This window comes from Myotis nattereri (genome assembly GCF_964212035.1).
Source record: "Myotis nattereri genome assembly, chromosome: 4".
Classification (NCBI taxonomy): Eukaryota; Metazoa; Chordata; class Mammalia; order Chiroptera; family Vespertilionidae; genus Myotis; species Myotis nattereri.
In genome coordinates, this window is record NC_138079.1 from 66861884 (window position 1) to 66873676 (window position 11793).

The 11793-nt window shown below is 34.2% G+C and overlaps 1 protein-coding gene across 1 annotated transcript in view; it reads left to right on the forward strand.

Annotated features, from left to right (window-relative positions):
* Window positions 1-9334, forward strand: part of YTHDC2 (YTH N6-methyladenosine RNA binding protein C2) — a gene marked incomplete at its 5' end in the record, with an annotated part of 66577 nt that extends 57243 nt beyond the window's left edge. Inside the window, 4 exons of the mRNA XM_081089127.1 lie at window positions 2250-2421; window positions 4825-5028; window positions 5784-5966; window positions 7418-9334. Of these exons, the coding sequence (XP_080945253.1) occupies window positions 2250-2421; window positions 4825-5028; window positions 5784-5966; window positions 7418-7498 (640 nt within the window). The 3' untranslated portion in view covers window positions 7499-9334. The remainder of the gene's footprint in view (window positions 1-2249; window positions 2422-4824; window positions 5029-5783; window positions 5967-7417) is intronic.
* Between the last annotated feature and the right edge of the window lie 2459 nt (window positions 9335-11793).

Here is an 11793-nt window from a genome sequence, read left to right on the forward strand (position 1 = left end):
TTACATAAGAAAAAATGAGCTATAAGTGAGTTCTATATCAGAACTCTTTGTTCCTCCTAAATGAAAATTTAGGTGGAATGGTTTACGCCACAGTGGTTCTCAACCTTCCTAATGCCGCGACCCTTTAATACAGTTCCTCATGTGGTGACCCCCAATTTCATTGTTACAAATTGAACATAATTAAAGCATAGTGATTAATCACAAAAACAATATGTAATTATATATGTGTTTTCCGATGGTCTTAGACGACCCCTGTGAAAGGGTCGTTCGACCGCCAAAGGGGTCGCGACCCACAGGTTGAGAACCGCTGGTTTACAGGAATACTTTATTTCTACTTGAATGAAATGTTTTGGGGAAACCAAATAAACATGAGAAAAAAGCTAAAATAAGGCTCAGAGTAAAACATCAACTTGAAAACCACAAAAATAGGTATTTAATTCTATTGAAAATATCATTTTTACTTTAATAAGATTTTGCCTTCATTAAGTTCTGTCAGCTAATTTTCAGGTCAGTTAGGTACCAGGGTAAGAATGATGGAATGTTAGAAGTTGTAACTAAAAAAGTCATTGAACTTCGGTTATGAGAGGAAAAAAATCTTTGAAAATTTAATTTTTGTACTTCTAATCAAGTTGTTAATGATTCATATATGCATACATCACATTTTATTAATATCTTTAAGTTTTAGCTATTTTATTTCATTTGTGAAAGAAACGATCCTTCTAAGATATTTATAGAAATGGAAAAAATTGTGGGCATAAGCTATTTCAACTTGTCTTGTAGGCAGGACTTGCAAAGACTCTGTGGAAGCTTGTGGATTATTGAACACTTACCCTTTTCTGCTTTAAATTTATTCATTATAAATATTGTGAAACACAGCAAAGTAAATGAAATACTATAATGAACTCCATAGCCCTGATTCAATAATAACCAAGATTTCACCTACATGTTTGTAGCCAAATATTTTTTCCTTTTGCTTTCGTTTTTGTTTACATATTTCAAAATAAATACCATACATCCTGTCATTTTACCCTTCCACATTTAACTATGCATCTCTTAATATAACAGGCATTTTTTCCTACATAATCAAAATCCAATTATCAATTTCAATGAAATGATAATTTCCCCAGTTCTCTATAGATTTATTTGAATTAGCATCCAGGGAGGACTTATGCATTGTACCAGGGTGTTGTGTTTCTTGAGTCCCTTGTGATCAGAGCAGTTCCTTAGTTGGCCTTTTTGAAGAAACTAGGTCAGTGGTACTGTGAGATGTACAGCAGGTCCTTGAATAACATCATTTCATTCAAAGTGTTTCATTATAATGTTGATGAGATGACATAGTAACTTAACTCTTGTTTATGTCAATTAGCCTATGGTAAAATTGGTTCATTATACATCATTTTGCTTAAAGTCACAGAACTTGTTGATGACACTGAGTACTTACTGTACCATATTCTGGATTTGTCTTTTCATTTCTCCTGGCATTATTTATTGCTATATCTTAAGTAGTTCATGTAAACTGGTAGTTAGCTCTCAGTGCTTGATTAGATCCAGTATTTGGGCGAGAATATTCTATAGGTGGATATTGCATGATTTTAGGAAGTACTCAGTTTATTTTTAAATGTCTGGTTGTTCCACAAATATATACTTTTTAAGCTCATAAATTAAAAGACTTGCCCAGGATCATATACCTAGTTAGTTATAAATTTAGTACTGTCCTAGAAATCTTTTATCCTGACTCTAGTCCAGCATTATTTCCACTTTACCTTACTATTTTAGTATGCTTTTTATATCTATTTTACTTGGCTCTAAGATATGTTGTAGAGGTGGAAGGGAAGTGGAGTGGGTGATATTCTTGTAAAGGCCATTGGCTTAGATGTAGTTTAATAATTTTATAATGTTAAAGACATTAAATGTCAATATAAAATATAATTGTTAAGTTCTCTCCTATACCATCATAAAGGAGGATAGGGATTTGGTAAGGGGAATAATACTTGGGTAATTTTTAATATTAAGTTAAAGACTTTTGTAGATTGTCTTAAAAATATGTTTTTGTATATTTGTTTTTGTAAACTGTACCATAATAGTCCAACTGTTTCTTAACTACCAAATGTAATAGAAGAATGAAATTCCCTTTTAAAAAATGTCCTATCAACTATGATGTCTTTGAAACTTTGATTTAAAATGGCATTTGCTTTGTATTATGAACTTACATATAATGGGTCGCCTTTGCTTCTTCCTTCTCACTCAAGAGTATTGATGAAATCTCCATCTCCAGCACTACATCCACCTCAGAAGTACAAAGATAGAGGAATTTTACATCCTAAACGAAGCACTGATGACCGACCAGATCAAGCTTCTGCAAAATCTACAGAAGATTACCCAAGTCCTTGTGCTAGCCCTTCTCCTCCATCCTCAGGAAAGGTAGAGTATCTAAAAGTTGATGTAGCAAGGAATACATTTGTAGCACATTGAATATTACGTATTTAAAATCATAAACCAATTATTTTCAGTTACTAATTGTGGGCTCTGTTCTAGATATATATTGAAGCTGGCAAACTTGAGACACCTTGAGTAAATTTTTTGTTTCTTTTTTTTGCCAATTTTTTCTAGTTATTACCATGTTGGTGTGTTTTAAAACTAACAGATCATTCACTGATGGCATGTAGCTAAGTAGTTCATTATTTCCTTTCTATTTCTTTAGAACTTCTTTTTTTTGTTGTTAAAACAAATAAGAAGATTATCTTAACTTTGGTTTATAATTTTAGAATTGAAAAGGATTTTTTTGTTAATTGATTTTATCAACTCAATGGATATAGTATAAAACAAAACAGGATGGAACTAGGAAGATAGGAAATTTTGATGGGGAATTGAGAACTATGTATCTTTTAAAGAATTTATAAAATGAATGGTTTCTAATGTTAAAATATATTTAGTTCTACTTTCTTGTGTTGTTAGTACCTGAGTAAGTATTTGACTAGGGTTATTTGTTGTACTGTATGTTGTGTTCTCGTGAACCTGTAACATTTTTGGTGTACAGGGTGACATGACACTCAGCCGAGTCACTCACCTGGGTCCTCTAGCTGTTTTTATTAAGATTTTCTCTTTACCACTTGTTTTTAGCAGTTTGATTTTGATAATGATTTGGTCTAGTTTTCCTTCTGTTTCTTCTTCATTCTGTGTATTTATAGTTTCCATCAATTTTGGGAAATGTAAGACCTTTACTTTCTCACTTTTTTTGTTGTTAATCCTTACCTGAGGATATTTTTTCCATTGCTTTTTTTGAGAGAATAGGAGAGAGGGAGAGGGAGAGTGAGAAACAATGATGTGAGAAAGACACATCAATTGGTTGCCTCCCACACATGCCCTAACTCATGTGGGGATTGAACCTGCAACCCAGGTACATGCCCTTGACCAGGAATTGAACCTGTGATCCTTCAGTGCGTGGGCTGATGCTCTAACCGCTGAGCAACCCTGGCCAGGGCTCTTCACTTATATTTTATATTTCACCTCTCACTTCTCCTTTCTGGTATCCTGGATATACAAATCTAAGGCTACTTGATATTTTCCCACAGGTCACTGATGCTCTGATAATTATATTTCAGTTATTTTCTCTCTGCTTCATTTGAGAGGTTTCTATTGCTGTATCTTTAATTAGGTCACTTGTATTTTTATTTGTAATGTCTAATCTATTATGCATTCTTTCTAGTGTATTTTTCACTTCAGATACTATAAGTTCATCTCCAGAGCATCCTTTGGGTCTTTAAAAAATACCTTCCATTTCTCCTCTCATCATGTTCATGTTTCCTTTACCTTCTTGAAGATAGTAAGCATATTTATCATAACTGCCTTAATATTCTTATCTCCTAATTGCATCATCTGAGTCTGTTCCTAGTGATTAATTTATTTTCCAGTTATGGATCATATTCTTCTGTTCCTTTGCATTCCTTATAATTTTGTTTGGCTACATGATTTTTGTTGTATTCCTTTAAATAGTGTTAGATATCCTTTTGGTATACAGTTATGTTAGTGGCAATCAATTTAATCTTTTCAGGATTTGCTAGTAAGCAGTGCTAGGGTGGTTCCAGAGCAGTTTTTATCTGGTACTGATTTAGTTCTGATACTAAGGTGTGATGTTTCTGTGGACTAATGACCCATTATTAGTCCAAATTATTTCTATTTTGGTTGGTGATAACAGGAAGTATTCTCAGCCATATGTGTGAGTGCTCAGAATTATCAGGTGTACTTCCTTCCTTTGGGTCTTTTCCAGGCCTCAAGTCATTTTTTCTTTCTTGTGTGCAGGTCAGCACTTAACCAAAAACTGTGGGAATCCTCTGCAGTTTCCCATGAGCTCACTTTCTGTGCAACTTCCTTTGGTCTAGTTCACTGCCATGCAAATACTAGTTGCCTGGTCTGTCTCTGCATTTCAGCAAGACCACTGGTTTCTGTTTGTTTCCTTGCACTGTTACCTGGAAACTGTATCCTGGCAATAAGCTGGAGCAGTATTTGTTTTGTTTTCAGACTCTGAAGTTTATTAAAATATTTTCTGGAAGTACATTTGGAGTATAAATCAAAGTTGGTAATCCAGAATCCTTTCTTGATAAGGGATTTTCAATGCTCTGAAACTGAGTACTGGGTTTGGGCTCTTTAACCTCATTTTGATTGAGCCTTGTGTAGTTTTTCAGGAATGAATGACAGAGCTGTTCGCATTTGTTGAATATTTGGTAAACTATTTTGGTTTATATGTTCATGATGATGTTATTTAATGGAGCCTATTGATTCCGAAAGGTCAAATTACCTTTCAAGAATTTATGCATTCTTTTATAGGGGTCAAAATCTCCTTCACCAAGACCAAACATGCCTATTCGATACTTCATAATGAAGAGTAGCAATTTGAGAAACCTTGAAATTTCTCAACAGAAGGGTATTTGGTCTACAACCCCTAGTAATGAGCGGAAGCTAAATCGAGCCTTTTGGGAAAGCAGCATGGTTTACTTGGTTTTTTCTGTTCAAGGATCTGGACATTTCCAGGTGAGCCATCCTGAAGCAGTAAGGGTTCTTCTGGCTGCAGGTTAGACCATAGAGATAAAAAACAAACAACAACAACAAAAACCCCTGGCTTTGTATTACATCGGAATGCAATTTTGTCTTAGAATGAGAAATACATTGCACCTCCTCAAGGGCATGATAAATAGGGATCCCTTTGTTTTTGCCTTATCTTACCAGAACCTCTCCAGATAAACAATTTCTGCTTCTGAAGACAACTGTAGATTTACCATTTCTGGGGTAGATTAAAAACAATGAGAATCTTGAATTTTTGGTAAAATGTTTATTTAAAAAGGTCAAGGAAGTTAGTATTGACAATCAAGAAACTGAGTGTGTGTCTTAACTCATATATCTGAATTTATAAAATAATGAATTTGATAATATAATTTTTGGAAATAAAAGCATAGAGGTTAGATTGTACCCATTTATTATGGTATAAATGTGGGTTTAGAACTATTGAAATATTATTTAGAAAATATCTGTCATATCTGAAATTATGTTAGAAGGCTGGAATTGGTCTTTCCTATAAAATTTGCTTATATATTTTTTTAATAAAAACACTTAATAAGTAGCTTATTTTTTAATTGATCTTTATTGTTGAAAGTATTACAGATGTCCCCCCCCCTTTTTTGTTAGCTATGTATTACTTTTATATTATATTTTTCCCCTTAAAAAAACCCTCATAGCTTTCTCAGATAAATTGAATTCACTTTTATCCTTCCACCTCATTTTATCCACAGGGATTTTCTAGGATGTCATCTGAGATAGGAAAGGAGAAGAGCCAGGATTGGGGCTCAGCTGGACTAGGAGGAGTATTTAAGGTGGAGTGGATACGAAAAGAAAGTCTTCCCTTTCAGTTTGCACACCATTTGCTCAATCCTTGGAATGATAACAAGAAAGTCCAGATAAGCAGAGATGGGCAGGTATACAATGGCATTTAATATTTTTCTTCTACTTTTCTTTTTATTTTGTTTTGCTGTTATTTAGTGATTTGTTTGAGGAGCCATTGTAAGAATATATATCCTATTTTCCACATGCACATGGAAAATAGTGGTTCAGATTTGTAAAGGAGCTAGTACAAGCCTTCTTGCAAAATATCTCTTATAGAGCTCATTGCTTTTTTAACATTTTGTAAATTTGACTTCTTTCTGTCATTGCATATATAAAATATTTCCTAAGTTCCTTTTTGGAGACTCCTGTTATCCTCCTAAGATAGTGATGGCGAACCTTTTGAGCTCGGCGTGTCAGCATTTTGAAAAACCGTAACTTAACTCTGGTGCCGTGTCACATATAGAAATTTTTTGATATTTGCAACCATAGTGAAACAAAGACTTATATTTTTGATATTTATTTTATATATTTAAATGCCATTTAACCAAGAAAAATCAACCAAAAAAATGAGTTCACGTGTCACCTCTGACACGCGTGTCATAGGTTCGCCATCACTGTCCTAAGATATGATCAAAACTGAGTGTAATTCTGAAGTATTGTAATTTTACTAAAATCTAAGGTTAACAACAATATCTAAACTCCATTAAGACTTTAACTAATTGTGTAATGTAAAAAAATAACCTTTTTATATTTTTGTGGCTTGTTTTATTTCTATTATGTTTTACCTTGTCTTCATGACATACATTTTAAACTAGCTAGGGTGATGGGAATTAACATACATATGGATTACTGTGCTAACTGTAATATGAGGTAATTTAATGCACACAATGAATTATTAGCCCAATTTTATGTAGGATAAAATAGATTCAGAGAAATTAGTTTTGCCTAAGGTCACACAGCTAATAATTTATTTGAACCAGTGTGACTCACTTCAGATTACCACATGAAGAGTGGATTCTTTTTAAAAGCACATCCTGTCACAAGAGGACTGTAAATAACATTCTTTTCAGTTATATAAGAATATTTTTATTTTTATCCTAAATAGTGATTTTGAAATAAGTCTAATACCTAAGATAAGATTATTATATAGTCATCTAAGCTAGTCTCTTGGAAAAAAACACTGGAAATATCTAATATGCTATGTTTTATAGGTCAAGCTGAATGCTTTTGCTAAATATCCATTAGAAACAAAATTCATTATTTCCAGATACAAAAAAAAAAAAAATTCTAACAGAACTCCATGGAAGTCTCTCATCAAGTTGTCACAAATAGTTGCGATATTTGCAGGTTAACTACAGTCTTAAATGCTTCATAAATCCTAAAGCAAAGAATTAGAGCAATGTATTCCATATAATTTTAGTATGTGCTGGTAGAAAAATAAAATTTACAGTGATTTTCTTACATTTTTATCAGTGTAGGTATTGGTGATTATAAAATTCAGTCCAGTTATTTTAATGTTTATTCTGACTTTTGATTTATCTAGGAACTAGAACCTCAGATTGGGGAACAGTTGCTACAGTTATGGGAACGCCTTCCATCAGGAGAAAAAACGACAACTGATTGACACTCGAGTTATACCATTCTTGACTTTGAGTACTGGCAATATTTGTGGTCATTAAGGATATCTTTCAGATTACTTATCTCTTTATCTTTCAACCTTTCAAGAGCACTTAGTTACAGAATGCACTGACTTCCAAAAACTTAGATGGGCTTTTCTGGTTTAGAGTATTGCTTTAGAACCACCATCTTCATATAAAAGAGATAATGATAATTTTAATAGTGATAATATAGAATGATTATGTAATGTTTATTAATTGTAAGTTTCTAATTGAATAAAACATAGTAGTTTCATTATTTGACAAAACAGCAGTTATTTTAAATATACTTAATTTGAAGTTGAGTGTTCATTTGTTTAAAACACTGAATTATAGTTCATATTGATTATTTTTTTAATGCAAAGTAAGTTTGTTTACTTTTTATTGTTAACACTATTACAGATGCCCCCTATTTAAGTTGTTTACTTTTAAGAAAGGCCTGAATATATCAGTACATCTGTGCACCATTTTAGAAGAGTCAACTCTTAAGATTTATGATTAAAAAGCCAACAAGCAAACAACCAGATTAAAAAATGTTTCTTTTAAAAAATAGTGTGTGCTAATTAACGACTATTTATTCTGTCATTTTTAGCCTAAGATACATTAAGAAAAAAAGGAGGGGTACTCTTTTTCTGCAGTTATGTAATGCAGGAAAGTCTGAAGAAAGGCAACATTCCTCAGGTTGAATTCAGTGCTTAGTTTTCTTGCTGGTTCTGCCTCTTTTAACCTGATGGGTGCCTTACCCCATTCTTCCTCCCATATTACAACTTACATGAGCACAGTAATTATGACCTTTTTGTTTTGTCTAGGGCAACTTGATTTAGACAAGTTAGAAATTTAAACAAATTATACAAGTAGTTTAACAGGTAGTGATAACTTGTTTGCTGTATGTCTTCCAAACTGAAGCCCATAAGCATCACAGTTCTAAATGCCTTCTATTCATTTTCCAGTACTTTTTATCCTGCTATGTTTTGGATGATTTATTTCTTTTTTTGCACTTAATGGTTTAATAAATTAGGGTGGTGATGGTGGTGATTTTTTTTATAAAACTGTGTGAGTGCCAACTATCTACTTCTTTGCCAATTCAGAATTATTTGGTTTCAACTCTTTACCGCCACTATCTATAAAGTTTCCTAAGAAGCTTTTTGAAGGGAAATAGAGGTACAGGTAAAAAAGAATGAAATGTCTTGGTCACTGAGCTCTAAATAGAACAGGTTGGTAGCACTTGTCATGATACATTTGGGTCATTTCTAGATAACACCACCAACAGGAAATTAATTTAAAGACAAGAACTCTGAGTCATCTGCTTCTGTATTTGAGAACAAAGAAGTGAAAATTTATAGGTCAACATAAAATCTTGAGAACCCTTCTACTTCCTCTGGGAAAGCATTATATATTAATATATTAGTTTAGAATGTCATCTGTGATTTTGGCCTGTATTTGTAGATATTTGGTTTTTAAAATTTATTTTATACTTTGAGACATACCTATAAATTGAATCTATGTGAATTATGTTTCACTGTATGTGTATTACAGTTTTTTTCCTATTAGAGCAACTTGTGTTCCTCTGATAATGTTTACATTTTGTTTAGGTGTATATTTAGCAGTTCCTGGTGTTCTAAATTTGGAAGTTGAGGACTTTTGAAAAATAAAACTTGTTTCATTTTTATCTGTTTTCTAATATCTAGCCCCTGTGGAAATGATGACTTTGTTGATACCTATATAAAATGAGTACAATTTGAATGTAATTAAAATGCTGTTTTTGAAGAGATGAACTTTAAATATACTTATTAGATGAAATTCTACTCAATTATTTATATCTTGTTATTTCTGATACTACATATTAGGACTAAGGTAACAGTGATCAGCAATATCCCTTGAGATATTAATGAATTTCAAGCACCTTGAAGAATATTATAATGACATTGAAGGTGATGGTTTCATAATAGTACAAACTCCTTGAGAAAAAATATCCTTATTATGATAGGGGCATAGAAAAAAAAATTCAAGACATGTTTTAATGTAAAATCTTTGGAATATTAATAAAATATTCAGCCATCCACCTTTTGTTCTTAGCCAGGACACTTCATTATGCTAACTTGCCATTGTACCCGCTGAACAACCCAGCGTCACTCCAGCAATTACAGCAAAGATAGGCCATGAGGAAAGAATAAACTTCAAGAAAAGACAGGTTCACTTAAGAATTCTTCCTCATAGACTCATTCTTTATCATTTAAAATATTATATCCTGAAACAGAGAAAGTCTTAAGGAGTAAGTTAAATGAGCTTCACCCCAGAATCAATAGCAGGGCAAAAACATTGCAACTGAACATGTAACTCACAAGTGACCATGCTTCCTGGTCTGAGTGAGCCTCACATAATATAGATCTTCACTGTGCTCCAGGAGTCTCCACAATTCCGTTGTACCCAAAGGACCACATACTGTCAATATGCCCGTGGCCACTGGATGCATCTGGTCTTTCAACCAAATGGGAAATTTCCACTTGGCAGTCTAATACAATCTCCAATTCTCCATATTCAAAATTGAACTACTATTGCTTCCCCACAGCCTGTTCTACCAAAGCTGTCTGCCCTCTTCAGTAGATGTCAGTTCCCTTCTTTTGGTGGCTCAGGCCAGAAAACTTGGAGTCACCCTTGATGCCTTTCTTTTTCTCAGTTTTATCAGAAAGTTTTCTTGGGTCTACTTTCAAAATATTTCTAGACTCCAGCTGTTTCTCACCACAAACTATCATAACCACTCTGAACTGCGCCACCATCATTCTCACCTGGGTTATTGAAATAGCTTCCTAAGATTTCTTTTCTCTCTCTTCTGCCACGAATCTATTCTCAACATATAAATTTTAAGACATCAAGAGAATTAATATAGTGCTGCTCAAAACCCTGCAATGGCTCCCCATCTAACTCGAAAGCCAAAGTCTTTATAATGGAATAAACACCTTACATGATCTGCTCCCCCATTATATTTCTGACCTCTACTCATTCCACTTTAGCCACATTGAGCTCTTCACTATTCTTTCAATATACCAGGCATGTGCCAGCCTCAGAAACTTGTTTTAGCTGTATACACTGCCTGAAATGCTCTTCTCAGAATATCTGTATGGCCAACTAGTTTTACCATTTAGCATAGGTTTAATGCAAAGGTATCTTTAAATTTTATTTAACTTTTAGAATTAAATCAACTTTTTAAAAAAGATGTACAAGGGCATGGACCTTGGTTGCGGGCACATCCCCACTGGGGGGTGTGCAGGAGGCAGCTGGTCAATCTCTCTCATCGATATTTCTAACTCTCTATCCCTCTCCCTTCTTCTCTGTAAAAAATCAATAAAATACATATATAAAAAAGATGTACAGTACAGCTCTATGAATTTTAACACATGTACAGATTTATGTCTTTTACCACAATCAGGATTTTCCATCACTCCCCCTCATGCTATGTCCCTTTGTACTTATAGCCTCCTCTTGTCCCTAAGCCCTGGCAGCCATTGATCTGTTCTCTGACATTCTAGTTTTCGCCTTTTGAGAATATCATATAAATAGAATTATTTTTCAGCATAATGTCTTTGAAATCAATCCAAGTCATTGTGTATATCAAAGCTCATTTCCAGACTTCTGGTCAAAATGGAGAGTAGATAAATACTATACTCACCTCCTCCAACCACTACATCAAAATTACAACTAAATTATAGAACAGCCATCATTGAGAACCACCTGAAGACTAACTGAACAGACATCCGATCCTATCTAATAATAGAGAAACATGGTAATTAACCGTAACTTCGTTACCCTTCCCATTGGCTAATCAGCAAGATATGCAAATTAACTGTCAACCAAGATGGCGGCTGGCAGCCAGGCAGCTGAAGCGAACAGGAGGCTTGCTTGCTCCAGTGATGGAGGAAGCCAACGTTCCCTGCCTGCCGCTGCCGGCCTCTGAGCTTGCACTCTAAGAGACAATGTTGCAATTATAGAAGCTAAACAAGCTCCAGAAACCTGCTTTCACCCGTCAGAGCTGGAGTTGCAGCAGAGTTTCAATTATAGAACCCAAACAAACCCAGATACCTGCTTTCAGCTGCTGAGGTCTCAGAGCTGGAGCCGAGCCTCAGAGCTAAAGCTGGCTCTCAGCTCCAGTGAGAGCCATAGAAGGTAAATAAATCCCAGAATAAAAAAAAAAAAAGAAGAGGAGAGGTTGGGAGCTTCAGTCACCCGCCAGCCTGAAAACGGCCCTCAGCACCCCAGTGGGGACCCC